General features: G+C 51.7%; 1 protein-coding gene across 1 annotated transcript; it reads right to left on the reverse strand.

The window, feature by feature from the left end:
• Positions 1–1126: 1126 nt before the first annotated feature.
• Positions 1127–15024, reverse strand: TMPRSS5 (transmembrane serine protease 5). The gene is made up of 13 exons (XM_055306585.1): positions 15014–15024; positions 11168–11291; positions 10752–10850; positions 10124–10246; positions 8525–8657; positions 8049–8162; positions 7258–7301; positions 6402–6564; positions 5319–5497; positions 3201–3299; positions 2592–2734; positions 2191–2343; positions 1127–1256 (listed from the first exon to the last, which is right to left on the reverse strand). Exons 2-13 carry the CDS (start codon positions 11283–11285, stop codon positions 1248–1250), a joined length of 1377 nt encoding a protein of 458 aa, XP_055162560.1. The 5' UTR covers positions 11286–11291; positions 15014–15024; the 3' UTR covers positions 1127–1247.
• Between the last annotated feature and the right edge of the window lie 1139 nt (positions 15025–16163).

Genomic DNA, 16163 nt, shown 5'->3' on the forward strand with positions numbered 1-16163 from the left:
TTAGTGTACTTCACGCAAAGGGAGCAGATCCTTCAGGAAAGAATATTCATTTGTACTAAAAAAAAAAAATGCTGATAAACTCACAAAAAAGTTGTGTTATTGCTAAATGCTAATTGCATTTCCTTGGGTAAGCACCATAAAAAATTCATTGCAGTTTTTAGAAACAAGATGCTGGCCGCGTTTTAATTGCTAGAGAGGAGAGAGTTGGGGAGAAGCTGAACCAGGAAAATGCTAACTGGGCATAAACTCAGAAAGAAATCTCCCCAAGAAAGAAGGCCCAGTGTTGAGGTAGGAACTAAGGAGACATAGGTCTTGGGAAACCAGAACCTCTTAAGAGAACACTGACTTAATGGTTCTCAGGCCTGTAACATCAGCCCACTGGAACAGATGGGGCTTTTAGCTGCAGATTGTGACATGTAGATTTAAGAAATGTAAAGAATTAAATTAAGGAATGCCAATATTCTAGAGAGATGAGCAGGAGTCAGTTGCAGAGCTTTAAGAAACATGTATGGGAGGAAAATTATAATTGTATCCCTTAGCGTGTGTGTGTATGTGCATGTGAGAGAGATTGAGAGAGAATGAGAAAGAGGGGGTGTGTGTGGGTGTATGGGAGACAGACAGAGATAGAGAGAGAATGAGAGGTGGACCGAGACTGTACATCACTTCACTTTAATAACAGTGCTCCTTAGACCAGTTCACAGAACTGTCATTTTAAAGCCAACACCCTTACCCAGCGCCAACCAGAGTGCTCTTGCAGTGCCCCCCACCTCAGCAGGGCCAGCCAGAGCCAGGTGAGAAGAGACAGTGAGTGAGAGGACTGAAGAATGGGGAAGATCCTGTCTCCATGGGCTCGGCCCTACCTTGACCCCATCTGCCCAGAAGCCACAGGGCCAGTGGCTCCTCTAGGGAGGCACCTGAGAGCCTGAGAGCACATAGAGAGGTGGTCCCAGGGCATCCCTGAGCATCCTCCCAAAAGATGTGCACAAGAGCTGGGGAGGGAAGAGGGCAGAAGGGCAGGCACCCAGCTGCTGCCAGCAGCCTCTTCCTCTCCGACTCCATTCCCACACCCCCCAGCTCCCCCACCTGCCCAGCCCAGCTCCACCCACTCTCCTGTTACTGAGGCTCTCTGGTGAGGAACAGGGACTCGAAATCAGGCCCAGCTCCAGGGACTGGCCCGCAGCTGGTGACTGTCTGATGTGATAGGAGGTCCGTGCCTTCTGCATCTGAGGGTGCTGCTTCTCCTCCATCTAGTGAACCTGCCGGAGACCCAGGAAACATAAGGCTGCATGCAGTCAGATGGAGGAGCAGTAGGACTAGGGGAGGGAGTCCTGGGCTGACGGTGGAAGGAGCCAGACCCATGGCACAGCCCCATCACCTCCCAGCCCAGTAACATTCATTCTAGTAAGTCTAATAAGTCACTTCACCATTCGGAACCTTGATTGCTACTTGTATCAAATGCAGCTAAAAATATGTGCTTGAATGAGAAAGTGGGTGCATATGTCCCCCGTAAATTCTAAACTGTTATTACCAACTAACAGTGCCTGTGCCCAACCCTGCAAAAAAGGTGCTCTTTGTCATCACGCCCTGCATTTGTAAAGTTCTGTATATATATAAATAACACACGATCTTAGCCCTCCCGCTAAACAGAGGAAGCTGAGTGCCCTGCCCAGCGTCCCACAAGAATTAATCCCTTGCTGAACCCAAACTGTGAAATGCCGGGCTCTCTCCATAGTGCAGGAAATGCGGGCACGGGCACTCATCACCGCCTTAGAAACCAGGAGAAAACATGCACACGAAAACCACGCGGACCACTTGCTAACCACTCGCTAACCAGCGTGGCACCATGCAGCTAGCTGCTCCTGGTCTTACCTCACTCACTCATCGCAGGAGCATTCCGGGCAGCTGTGGTGCTATTACCAGGAACCTGAAGCTTGCCAGGGTTAGGGATTTGCCAAAGCTATCACAGTAAATGGCAGATCTGGGCCATGAACCCTGGTCTACTCTTACTCAGTTAATACTTAAATTGATAGAAATCCAGTGGATTCGGTGTTATAAGCATCACTTCCTCCTCCCACTCTAGGGAATATTCTCCAGCCCTGAGCAAAGCCCAGGTCTAAGAGGTGAGGGTCACAGTTTCTAAGGGTTGGGACCTTACAAACTCGCCCGCCTCACCCCCACCTCCACACTCACCCTCGCCGTGTCATGGATCCAGTCCAGGAACTCAGCAACCTTGGCGTAGACACCCGGGTGATTGGGCTCCGCACAGCCACGGCCCCAGCTGACCACCCCCACCAGGTGCCATGTGTCCCCATCTGGGCACACCAGGGGTCCCCCACTATCCCCCTGAGGCCATAGAGACACAGAGAAACAGGCCATTAGTCCTCCCTGGTAGAGGGAGCAGATCCTCTATTCCTGACCCCTCCTGCTTCCAGCTTGGGATCTCCACTTGCCTAGCCCCCCCTTAAATCCTTAGCACACAGTTTGACTTGTCCAGGCACCCCTCCTCCTAGAGAGGCTGCTCAGAGCAGGGGCCAAGCCAGAGCAGATTCCCCCATTCCTGCTCTCCACTTTGGTCTCCCTCACTGCCATACCTGGCATGCATCAGCCCTCCCGTCCATGTAGCCGGCACACAGCATGCGGGGGGTGAGTGCCCCGCTATACATGCAAGAGCTGTTGCAGAGCTGGGCGCTGAGCAGAGGCACCATGGTGTCCTGGAGCGTATCTGAGTTGTGGGCTGCGGGAGGTAGACGTGGAGATGGAGGAAGACAGAGCCAGGCCGCGGAGCACAGGGCAAGGCCAAGAAGACACAACGGCAAGAGGGAAGGTGGTTAGAGGCCCCGGAGACACAAGACCCAAAGAGGGGAGCCCAAGGTGGGAGTTGGGAAGGAAGCACGGGGCTGTCAGACCAAGTGTGAAGAGGGGGTGGAACTCACATGCACGCCCCCCCCCCCAAATGCTGAGGCCACAGCTCTCCCAGGATGGAGGGCGGCTGTGTGAAACACCTGGCTTCAGGGGAAACTCAAGGAATGTTCTCCCAGAAAGACCCAGGCAGGGGAGACGAGGTCCCCAGAGATGAAGAGGGCTGGTACTGCCGATTGGCTGGGGAATGGAGGTGGATAGCAGAGGTGCCTCACCTTGGGGCGAATGTCCCCCCCACCCTCCCACCCCTAGGTTCCCTGGGGCCCTGGGAGCTGACTCACTGTGGCTGGGGTCCGTGTGGCCCCAGCCAGACACCCAGCAATGAGAGCCCCTTGGAAAATCTTGCTTCTCAGCTGGCAGGCACACAGCACCCACTGTGTCTGTGGAGAGGCACTCAGGCTCAGCTTCCCTTCCCTACCACCTCACCCTCAGCCTGGGGGAAGAAACAGGGCTGGTGGGTGTTCCTCACTCCCTCTCAAACCACCCTGGCTCCCGGCCTCCACCAACCAGGCCCCCATGGGGCCCGGGGGGAGGGGGGGCAGGTTGCGCACTGCACCATGTTGGCAGGGAGGTCACCATTCACACAGAGGACAATGCATAAACTGCCGTGTGCATGGTACCTTCTAGGCTGGGCAAGGTACACACTGCACCCCCAACCTGGGGACTGAGAAAGAGTGGGAATTCCTTCTGGGTGCTCATGCCCAGCTTCTCCTAATGAGGATTTATTTTGGATTTTCCTTAAGGTGTCTGATCCCTCTTGAGGCATTGTTTCCAAAAGCATGTGGCAAGTCCCACAGGTCGGGCCCAGACTTGTTGTTCTTAATAGCACAGAGACGGGCCATTCAATAAACACTAATTCACATGGGAAGAAAGGATGTCCTTCTCAATGCTTTCTGTCCCTCAAACTGTACCAAGGAGAAAGATTCCATCCAGTGTCCCTCTGTGGCTCGCCCAAGGCCTGTCAACCTCCACCTAACACAGAGGGGGCCAGCCTCACAGACTCGCCCAGGCGCTGCGAGTCTGCACAGGGCACCTCGCTGGGACTGGAACACTGTCTAGTTTGCATACTGTGTTTTGTTTTGTTTTGTTTTGTTTTTAGATTTCTTATTTAATTATTCATGAGAGACACAGAGAGAGAGGAAGAGACATAGGCAGAGGAAGAAGCATGCTCCCCATAGGGAGCCCAATGCAGGATTCAATCCCAGGATCCTGGGATCACACCCTGAGTCAAAGGCAGATGCTCAACCACTGAGCCACCCAAATGCCCCTACTTTGCACTTTGTATTTTTCCGGCTGTTACTTTGCTACGAGTAAGATGGGTTCTCCTAGGTAGGTAGTAACCTAGTTCCCCTTTCAAATGTACTTAAGTCAATTTAGAAATATGAACTGCTGGGATGCCTGGGTGGCTCTGTGGTTGAGCGTCTGCCTTCAGCCCAGGGCGTGATCCTGGAGACCCGGGATTGCATCTTACATCGGGCTCCCTGCACGGAGCCTGCTTCTCCCTCTGCCTGTGTCTCTGCCTCTCTCTCTGTCTCATGGATAAATAAATAAAATCTTAAAAAAAAAAGAAAAGAAATATTAACTGCTGAGCAACAGCTCAGAGAGTACAGGTAAGTGGTGGAATCTGTGAAAGGCAGGCAGCAAGCACCATGATCTGGGAAGCCTGAGGCTATAGGTGGTGGTGGGAGGGAGGAGCATAGAGTGTATGCGAGTGTGTACCTATGTGCACGAGTGTGTACATGTGAGAGAGTGTGCGCATGTGTACTTGGGTGATGACCACATGATGTGCACACGTGTGAGTGCACGTGTGTGTTTGTTGGTGAGGGTGCATGCACGCGGGTGTGTCGGCGGGAGGGGAGGCGGTGCTCTTCCAGGGCAGTGGCCGTGGAGAAGCCAGACCCAGAGTCAGGACACCAGGCTCAGGAACTATTGGCTGCGTGATCTTACAAAGAGTCACCTTCCTTGCTAAATGTCACTGCCCTTCTCTGTTTATACCTGCCTCATCTACCTGGCAGGTCCTCTTATGAGGACCAGGGGAAAATAAAGCCTATTAACTGTAATGCACCACACGGTGGCTGGGACCTGGGGCCCGCCTGGGGACAGGGACCGAGCAGCCTGTTGGTAGAGCGACAAAGAAGCTCTGCTGGGGACTTTGAGGCAGGTCCCCTTGCAGCCCAGCTCTGTAAAGGGTCACACAAGAGCTGGTGCAAGCCTAGGTCCAGGTGATGCCAAAGCTCACTGTGGTCCCCAAATGAACTGAATGTGTTAAGGTTTATACCCCTGGGAGGGAACCTCAGAAATGAGCTAGCCTCCCTGCTCCCCCTACCCTCCCCAGGGCCTGCCCCCCTCGCCACAGCCTGCAGTTTGCTAGCTTGCTCGCCCCAGGGCCAGCGCCTCACCTGAGAAGTTGAGTGGTGTCCGGAGCCTCAGCAGAGCAATGTCGTAGTCATGATTCTGGGTGCTGTAGAGAGGGTGAGGGATGATCCTCTCCACCACAACCCCCTGGTGGGGCCTGACGGCACTGTAGCTGACCAGCCCGGCATGCACCCGCCAGCTGGACAAGCGGAATAGCCTAAAACTGCACACAGGAGTCATGCTGAGCCCGGGGAAGGACGGGGAAAGAAGAGGTTGGCCTAAGTGAGGTGGCAGGTGGGGGAAGCTGGCCAGAGAAGCCATTAGCGGATGCCCCCATCACCAAGCTGGGAGCTCCCAAAACCCGGGGACCATGACTCCCAGTGTCCCTGCAGCAGCTGGCAAGACACTGGGCACGCAGCATGTGCTTAATAAGTGTTCTAGAGCTGCCAGAGAAGTCAGATACTGTGGGTGATCTCAACTCCCACCCTCTCTGTCCTGAATAACTATCCTCCATGTTTTATAACATCAAAGGGGCTTCTGTGATAGCCTAACTGTGAGGCAGGAAAACTTCTAGGAGTCCTGTCTCTCCACTTACTACCTATGATCATGGGGAAGTCACCCCTCCTCTCCCAGCCTCGGTCTCCTCATTGTAAAATGAGGAGTGCCTTATCTGCCCTGCCTGCTGCCAAAAGAGGCCCAAAGAGATCGTTCACTCATCATTCATTCCTACGCTGCTCCAACCAGTATTTATGAGGCACTTATTATATTCCAGGACTGTTCTAGGCCATGGGGACATGGTAGTGGGAAAAATCAACAAAGAGACTCAGTGGTAAACAAGATGGAGAGTCTCTGTTCCCATGGAGCTTCCAGTCTAAAGGGGAAGAAAGGCATTAAACAAATAATTACACGGAAGGTGATTTAATTACAGCTGTGATAAACATTAAGAAGCACAGAGTGCTGTGAATGTGAGAGCGTTTGAAAAACTTCAAAACTGAGCAAATATAAAGAACCAATCTTTGTATTAATGCAATTCATGCAGAGTAAGTGGACGTTATATAGGACATACCGACGACCAAACAGAAAAGGCCCCCCAAGGCCTCTGCTCCCCAGCAGCCCCTGAGACTTGCCTGTGCATGCAGTGTGCAGCGGTCACCACCCAGCGCGGGGCCAGCACAGAGCCCCCGCACGTGTGCCGGGAGCCCAGGGCCACACTGGCCTGCCAGGGCCAGCGCCCAGGAGCCACGGCCTGCCCGCCGACTATCCGGGAGGCCAGGGGCCTCGCCCCACACTCTGCAAACCGAGAAGCAGGAAGGAGATGGTGAGCGAGGAGGGAGGTGGGTGTCAGCATGGTCCTAACTCTCCGGGAGTGTGAACAGCTCTCATTTATCACTCCTGCCCCTAAGTTTGGGGGATGGGATGGTAAAAGTGCTCATGACACATCTGTCTGCCCCATCAGGGGTGACCATGCCTGCATTGTTCATGGAGCCCCAACACCTAACAAAAAGCCTATCCCACAGGAGGGGCCAAAATGGACAGGTGGCTGGAAGAGGAGAGGTGAAGAGACGCATATATGACTGGGGGTCAGACAACAGGAGCTCCAGACTCTCCAGCGTGGCTCTGAGTTCGCCAACTTCCTTTGTCTCTTGGAGGTGTTAACCAGTTAGCAGCCAATAGTAATCCCTTTGGGGCCCTCCAGATGAAAGGGGGCAGGAGCTTCCAAAGTCATGGCAGGTAGTGCCAGGAAGTGAAGCCAGGAAATCTGCCCAGATCAGTGGCTGGTGGGGGACAGGACAGAAGCTTGGACAGGGCTCTGTTGGGGCAGACCTGTGTCTGTAAGAAGGGGACCTGCAGGCAGAGGGGCAGGTGGCCAAGGAGCTCCACCCCAGACCCAGTTGAGCCTGTCTGTGGGGCTTTCCACGCTTAGGACAGCGGGGAGACTCCTTCCTTCCACCGCCACCTTCCTGGACCCGAGATGTGACTCACCAGAGCATCTGAGGGAAACGATTAGGCCGGAAGCACAGCTGTCCCTACAAAACAGAGGTGGCAGCAGGAGGCTGGGCAAGGCCCACCTGAGGTCATGGAGGCCATGGGTAGCTGCCAGATGGAGCCTGAAGAGGCCTCTGGGGCAGCCCCCCATCTGCTTCCTGCCCCATCCACACCCCTAGTCCCCTCCCCACAACAGGTCTCCAGGTCGGCAGTGCTACTCTGCTCCATCAGCCCAGAGCACGAGCAGGAGCTTGTGGCCCTTGAGGGCTGTCTTGGGCAGGGCCCTAGGTGACAAATCGAGTATTTGTAGATAGGAAATCCAGCTGTGCTCACTGAGGGCCCCTGAATAAACATGTGTTCAGGGGATGGATAAAGGAGGAATGAAGAATAGCATGCTTCGCCCCATGCCCTTCCTGGGCTTACTCTGTTCTCTATCTCCAGCCCTTTGCCTGGCTGACACATCCTTGCCCTCCTCTTCCTCCTCCTTCCTAGCAAATCTTAATCCCTGCTGTACCAAAGCCCTCTTCCCTCTCCTACTCATCTCTGGCTCCAGCAGCCTAATGCCTTGATCCTTCTAGTGGCCCAAACCCACAGTGCTCTGGCTCTCCTGGAAGAGTCTGTCCCTACTCACGTGAACAGAGTTTGTGATTTCTGACTGGGAAATGGTCCTCTATGTCCTACTTCACACAGCCAGTGTCCTCACCACCAGGCTCCCATGACAGGAAGATTTTTGCTGAACCGTCCGCCAGGGAGTAAGGGACCTCACTCAACCTCTTCAGAAGCCCTACCTGGGCTGCCACACCTCCTCCAGGAGGCCTTCCAATCTGGGAGAGAGCCACGCAAACCCCTGGGAGCTGTTGAGCTTGATGTCAGACAGGTTCACTCCCTTGTGGTGAGTGAGTCTTGGCAGAAGAGAAGAACAGAACAGGAAGAAACTGGTTTACACTGCAGCACGGGAGATGCTAGAGTCATGACCAAGATGTGCATGAGATACAATCCATGCAGCAGTACAGTCACTGAACAAGACTTTGACAATGACCTCTTCTGGGATTTCTATTTGTTACAAAGCAGGGATGTTCAAAGAAGAGAAACTAGCTGGGGCACGATCATGCCCAGAGGCCAGGAGATGGCCAGAATGACCTCTTGCCACTTCCTGATCACTTTGATGGGGACAGGCAGGTAGAGGTCTCCAACTCTCCTTCCCCACCTCCCCACCAGCCCTCCGCCCTCCCCGACCCCAAGTGGGAGCCCTGGCCCCATTTACCTGAGATGCCCGAGGTTCTGACAGATCCTCAAACCCAGGGCGGAGCTCCAGCCCTCGTAGCAGACCAGGAGCCAGTCTGGCCGTGCCCTCACCTGCACTTCCAGCAAGTCCTCCGTGTTTATCCTGAAAGATACTAAAGGCGCAGCATGAAAGTTACATCCTGCCTGCCGCAGGATGGAGGGGCAGGGTGGGCAGGGGGAGCTGGACCTGGCCATGCTGGGACTGAAGAGGCCTCAAGACAAAGCTTCTAGGTCACCCAGTGTCAGGCTCCCTGTCTCCCATGGCATCAGGCTGGTTCTAAGAACAAAATCACCCCTATTTGTGCTGCATTCCAGGTTTTTTTTTTTTTTTTTTTTTTTTTTTTTTTAAATTTATTTATGATAGTCACAGAGAGAGAGAGAGAGAGGCAGAGACATAGGCAGAGGGAGAAGCAGGCTCCATGCACCGGGAGCCCGATGTGGGATTCGATCCCGGGTCTCCAGGATCGCGCCCTGGGCCAAAGGCAGGCGCCAAACCGCTGCGCCACCCAGGGATCCCGGTTTTTTTTTTTTTAAGATTTTATTTATTTATTCATAGGGACACAGCTAGAGAGAGAGGCAGAGACACAGGCAGAGGGAGAAGCAGGCACCATGCAGAGAGCCCGATGTGGGACTCGATCCCAGGTCTCCAGGATCACGCCCTGGGCTGCAGGCAGCGCTAAACCGCTGTGCCACCAGGGCTGCCCTCACCAAGTACTTTTTAAACTGCTCTGTCGCTCATTGTCACGGCAACCCTGTGGGGTGAGTGTGACCGTCTTCCCATCCTGCAGAGGGAAAACTAAGGCATGGAGGGTTAAGAGACCTGCCCCAGATCACAGATCTGCACGTGATGGATCCAGGACTTCGGTCCGGGTCCTCTGGTATCAAATCTTGCAGTAATACCAATGATGGTTACCACTGAGCATATGCTTTCTCCAGGTTCTATGAGAGGCTCCTTTCCACATTAGCTCGTATTATTCTTACAACTTTAAGTAGTAAATAGTCCTGTCTCCATTTTACAGGAAGGAAACGGAGGTCCCAAGAAGCAGTGTGCCCAAAGTCACACAGCTAGCGAAAGGCAGACTCCACGCTTATTCTAACTTCTATAACTGATTCCAGCCCCTGTCTGGGAAGATGATCTGATCCTCGGTGGCTCGTGTTTCGTGGGGAGAGGACAACATGAAAGGAAGGTAGGGGGGTGGGCAATGTGCAGTAGGTGAGGCCCCTGCTGCCTACACGCTTTCTCCCCACATGCACCTGTTCCCTCTTCCCATCCTGCTGGCTCACTCTGCCCCAAATGACAAGTTGCCATCCTTACTCCCCACCTGGGTTCCTGGCCTGGGGTTCTGGCCCTGCCCCATTCCCCAGGTAGTGCTGAAAACTCCACATCAGAGATGGACTTTTCAAGGCTGGACCACATCACTCCCTTCCCACCAGAAGAAAAGCCACAGATGCTGGCAGTGATGTCATGACCCTTCATTCTGATACTCTTGCCCCTGGCTGGAAGTGAAGATCCCAGAGCTGTGAAGGGGTTTGGGGCTGGGGTTAGGGGGCAGTCTGCAGGTTTGGGGGTGTGGCCTACCTGTTCTGGGGAGCGAGGGGAGCAGGGCTTCCTGACCGCTGGCCTCAGAGCAACCCAAAGGCATCTCCTCATCCTGCAAGTTCCCGGGAGTAGGCTGAGAGGTTGCTGGCCACAGATATAGCACTTCAAAGGACAAGGGTAGGAAGAGGGTCACAAAGAAGAGACTAGGAGAAGGTAGGGACTCCCACATGCAAGGGCCAAGGGATAGAACAGAACCCCTGTAACAGAGGGAGACAAAAGCAGCTGCCTGGGGACTCCTCATGAGCCACCCAACCTTAGATGGGTCCCCACGTACCACACTGAGGAGGGGCATAGCTCACTTGCTCCCTCTTGCTCTCTCTCTCTCTCTGACTGGGAAAGATTTCTAGAGAAAGTCTGTCTTGGGCCTCCCTGGGTTATCCATTCAAGTACCTTCCACTTCCCACTGTAGGACTAAAGCATTCTTTACACTAAGCCTAAATCCCTCCTGCAGCCTCTCCATCCCTTCTCCCCTGCTGTCAGCTCAGAGTAGGTGAGAAAGATGCTCTTGTCCTGTCTGCCTCTTATATCGGGTTGTATCTTCCAACAGGCATCCCCCAGACCCAGTTCCTCAGCCCTTCCCAGAGCACTGATGGGTCCCAGCACTGACCAAGAAGCCACACGCCAACACTCGCACCAGCCAGCAGTGCCAGGGCCCCCAGCCCCACATAGCAGCGCCGCCCTGAGCACCAGCACCCCAGCGGAGAGCCTGTGGGAGAGGCCAGAGGAGTCTGTGTCCCACCCCTGCCTGCCAGCCCCCCTCTGCCCTGAGGCACTACCATGGGGCCAGTTTGCCCCACTGCACCTGCCCATCACCGCCTGCCCCATCACCCCTGAAGCCCACTGAGCCCAGTCAATCCCCAAGCTGGGAACAGAACACAAGCAGGTCTGGGATAAACAATGAGGCAGCCTCTCACCATCAGTGATTTGGAGCTGTCCCAAATGTAGGAAGATTAGGGGAATGTAAGAAGATTACCCATTCACTGTCCCCACCCTGTCATTCCCCTATAGCCCAGTCTGGCCTACAGGGTTGCTGCCGGGCCTCGGGCCTCTGCAATGGGTCTCCTGGCTTTGCTTTGAAGATCCCAGGTCCTGGGGTCTCTTCTGCATACTGAGCCTCCATGTCAGCGTGGCCATCCGGCATCAGGCTCTAGGGAAATAACCGTTGGTCACTCAGCAGGATCTCCACACCAAGGGGAGAAGAAAGAAAGAGAGCTTACTTCTCATCAGGAAATCAAAAAAGGCTTCCTAGAAAAAGCAGCCTGAAACAGTCCCTCATAGGTGAAATGGGCTGGACTGGACATACATGAGCTTTGGGTATTCCAGGCAGTTGAAGAGGCAAAAGCATATGGGTAGGAAAGCATAAAGCAGAGTAAGTTATATGTTTGCCTGACGTTCATGTGCCATGAAGGGAAGAGTAATGGAAAATAAGATCTTGGAAGAAATACCAGACCAGCAGTTCAAAGCTAGATCTATGTGCACTTAACAGCTCTCCAAACTTCAATCTTCTCATTTCTAAAATAAGAGCGATAACCACTACTACCCAACAAGCAACCTCCCTCCTCTAGTATCTTATCTCCATTCACTTTCCAAGTCAGAGCAATCCTCCTATAATCTAAACATAAGCAAGCTAATCCCATCCTTAAAGTACCCAGGGAATCTTCATACTTTTTATGAAAAATCCAAAGTCCTGTGGCCTGGCCCACAAAATCCTCTGTGATCTCACCCTTCCTCGCCTCTCCATCGCCACCTGCCAGCATGGAACCCAAGGTCATACTAATACACATGCCAGTCCTCAGGGCCTTCATGAGTTCTCACGCTAGAGACTTTGCACTGGCCTTTTGCCCATGGGGCTGACTCCCACGACCCTTTAAGACCAGCTTAGATGTCACTTCTCCAAGAAGCTTTCTTCAATCTAGAAGGCACCTGTTGGGTCCCTATATTGTGCTCATTTACTTCTCTTTCTCTCTGTACTTCCTCACTGGACTAGGCTCCCAGAGCCTAGCTCAGGGCCCACCACAAAGTGGGAATTCAGTGTGTCCACTGAATGAAAAGAAGGAAGGCAGGCAGGTGGGGAGACCACAAAAGATTATATGATCAAAAGGGTTTTATAAATTACAAAGTACAATGCAAATGCTAAGTACAATAATAATATTAATAAGAAATATGTAAAAGCTATGGATCCTTTCTTTGAGGAACTTAGGACACAGTAAAATAGATAAAACCTCTTAAAAGTTAAAATGACTCCAGGGGCACCTGGGTGGCTCTTTCAGTTAAGCATCCAACTCTTGATTTTGTCTCAGGTCATGATCTCAGGGTCATGAGACTGAGCCCCACATCAGACTCTTTCTCTTAAGATTCTTTCTCTCTCCCTCGACCCCTGTCCCCACCTCCACCCACCCATGTGTATGCATATACTTTCTCTCTCTCTCTAAAAAAAAGTTAAAATGACTCCCATCTCCCCTGAAGACCACAACTTACCCTGTCAACACCTAGAGTTATACCCAGTGATCATAAAAACCTGAAACACTGACTCCAAGACAATGTTGGCTTACATGGGATTTCCATGTGTCACATGGAATGTTCTTGTCACATTCCTCAGTCCTGTTCAATTGAACTTCATGCTCCTGCCCCTCTGGCTGGGAGAAGAAAAGGACTTTGAAGACTCATCCAGGTCAGTCACTTCTAAATCACCCTGGGAACTGCTCTATTGGGACTGTGAACACACTTGCCAGTACAGCTCACAAGTAGGGCAGCAGCCCCAACTTTCATATGAAGCAAGACCCCACTCCTACCTCCCATCACCTACACCAGCTACAGCCCAGGATCTGTAGGGCTGGACCTCCCCCCAACAAAAGGGCTTGCTTCTCCACAGGAAACATGCAGTCTTGGCTTGCCCCTTACCATAGATACTCCTTGTGTCTAAAGATGAGTCTCAGGGGTACAAGCAATGAAACTGAAGAAACACAAGTGGGGGAGAGTGACTCAAGCACCCATAAGAAAGCAGAGAAGCGGCAACGGCATTTGGGATTTGGGTTTCTTCTCTGAGAATACAGTTTCTCTTGAACTGAAATCCTTCTGAGCAAAGTGGCAATGCTTGGTCTAGAGAGAATTCTAGGGCATGGCCAGGATTTCCTCCTGTCTCAGTATCAAGGGAGCTTGGCTTTCAGTTCAGCTTCTGGACTAACTAGCCTCACCCCAGGAATTGCTCTACCTCAAAACCCACATGTTTGAGCTTATGCAGTAGCCTGGAACAATGGTCAGTAATGCTGCAGGATCTCCTGGTCCTCCTTTTGAATAGCAGTTCAATGTAATTATGATTTGCGAAGCACTGTCTATGTGCAAAACACTTGGATAGGCCTACAGGAGATAAGAGAAAAGAAAAGTCTGTCCCTGGAGAAATAAAGAGAAAGTTGGCCACACAGGGCCCCCTCCAGGATCTAGCCCTTGCACCAGAGCTGCCAGAGGAGGCTCTTTCCACTTGCCTAAAGTCCCCAGGGTGGGGGGCAGGGAGAGAGAAAGAGAGAGAGAGGCCAGGTCAGGGATGCCCCAGATGCATGCACGGCCTTACCATCTGGGTCAGTGGCACCGAGGTAAGCCCTCAGGGTCTGCTAGCCAGAGTTCTGCTCCTGTTCTTGGATCAGCACTGATTAAATAGCCCAGCCAGCTTGGTTGGAGGGTGAGGTTTCCCTAGTTCACATATGGGCCCCTCCCTGTATCCTCTCCTCTACACACACACACACACACACACACACACACACACACACACACACGTGCCAGAGAGACAATCAATCTGCTCAGAAACCATGAATAGACCCCTTGTTGCAGGAGAGGGGGCCACGGGCTGGGCTGGGCAGCCTCAGCCCCTCCCATTTGCTAACTAGAAGCTTAGAAACAGAGAGAAAGGTTACAGGGAGGAGGGGAAGCCAGCTACTGTTGCTTAGCAACCAGGTCCCTTGTGCCAAACAGTGTGCCCCATGCATGCTAGCACAATTCCCCCTTCCTGCTGACAGGACTGTATCGGAGGGACGGATATAGGATTTTTGGAAATGTTTCTGAGCCCTCTGGATCACATCTCATCTCTGTGTGGGTTGGCTTTCCCAGCAGTCTGGGGTTGTCATCATATTGGAATTGGGATGATAATGAGGAATCTCTGCCATATCTGTACTCAGGGCTACACCTGTCATCCCCATGCTGGGGAGATGGGGCCTCTCCACCCAGCTTTCCTGGGGGCAGTTACTACAGGAACCCTCAGCGCCATCTTGCTTTAAAGCACAAGTGGCCCAGCTGAGCCCAGGGTAGGCCGAACACACCTGGGAACCACATCTCTTCAGGGAGTCGTCAGAACAGGGATGAAAAAGGCTTGTGTGGTTCCCCTCCTTCAATGCTTCTCAGAGATCCCTCAGCTGGACCAGTTAAGAATATAGGCTTTAGAAGTCAGGCCTTCATCTAAGTCCCATTCTGCTTCTTCCCTTCCTTAGCCTCACCTATAAAATGAGGATAATAGTACTTACCTCATAGGATTGATGTTGGATGGAAATGAATGAGATAATTGAATATAAAGCTCCCAGTCTGGCATCTAGCATAGTATCTACTCAGTAAATCTTGTCTGCTATCATTACTATTACCACTGAACCCCATCCACACAGGTTTTATTTTTGCTGTCTATTTCCCTCACATAGTCAGTCAATTCTGAGCTTATGGTAATCACACAGAGCTCCCACACTTCTAAGACAATGAAGAGACAGAGGTCAGCTATGAATCATAGGAGCAGGAGGAGAGAACTTGTCGCTGGCGCTGAGAGAAACCCCTGGTTAGGCTCTGAGATCTTTTAAAACAAAGACCCCTCAGCCTACAAATATGCATGCTTACCTTGTGTCCAGAACGAGTTTGGGCATGGCAAATGAATAAGTCACAAGCGAGGAAACTGTAAGCTGAGAGAAGACATGGGAGCAGATATAAATAACTGTTATTAATGAAAAGTGAAATAACAGAGGAATGAACACAGAGGTATAGGAAGATAAAAAAATAGCTGACTCCTTTGCCCAGAGGACATGGAAAAAAACTTCATAGTAGAGGAGGCATTTGAGCGGTGTTTTGAGAAATGAGAAGGCAATCATATAGAAGAGCATTTCAAATACACTACAGGTGATATCAGTGAAAATGCCAAAGACCTCTGAAAATTCTCTTCTCCATAAAAGCAAGGAGAAAACTGACAAAATAATTATCAGAATCAACTTTTTAAAAGTCTGGAAATTAACCAAAGGCTTACAGCAATGTGGAAATCTTGGTAAGAACAGTGAACTTTGTGGCATTTTAATTTGTTGTATTCCATCACCCTCTCTCCAGCTCTGAAGTAGTCTTAGAAACTAACATCCCATAGTCACATGGAAAACTAAGGGCAGCCCCAGTAACTCAGTGGTTTAGCACTGCCTTCAGCCCAGGGCATGATCCTGGAGACCCAGGATCGAGTCCCACGTTGGGCTCCCTGCATGGAGTCTGCTTCTCCCTCTGCCTGTGTCTCTGCCTTTCTCTCTCTGTGTCTCTCATGAATAAATAAATAAAATCTTAAAAAAAAAAAAGGAAAACCAGCACCCTGGCACCACAGGTAGAACAGGATGGAAGTTCCTTCAAAGTCTCATTTCCAGAGAGTTGGCATTATTTGAACTGTCTGGAAGATCCCTTTATGGAGACCATCTTACTTTGGACTTTGAGCTTACCCAGTATAAACAGCTTTTTCCCTAAAATTTGTTGAAGACAATCAAAGACAGTTGTTGAATTTTATGGCTGCCTAAGACAATAGATAACGGTTGGGGCAAACAATAAGCTAATCAAAAAACTTTTAAAACCAGGGGCAAAGGTGTCCACAGAGGCTTTGAAAGGCTCTGAAATATTCCAGAGAATCTAGAAAGCAGGCTCATGCACAGGAATGGCACATACTCAGGGCTGTGTACATATTTAGGAAAGACTTCGAAAAGGTCCTAGGCTCTCATCTCTGGCTAATCTTGATATTCTGAAAAAG

The sequence above is a fragment of the Nyctereutes procyonoides genome, unplaced genomic scaffold (genome assembly GCF_905146905.1).
Source record: "Nyctereutes procyonoides isolate TBG_1078 unplaced genomic scaffold, NYPRO_anot_genome, whole genome shotgun sequence".
Lineage (NCBI taxonomy): Eukaryota > Metazoa > Chordata > Mammalia > Carnivora > Canidae > Nyctereutes > Nyctereutes procyonoides.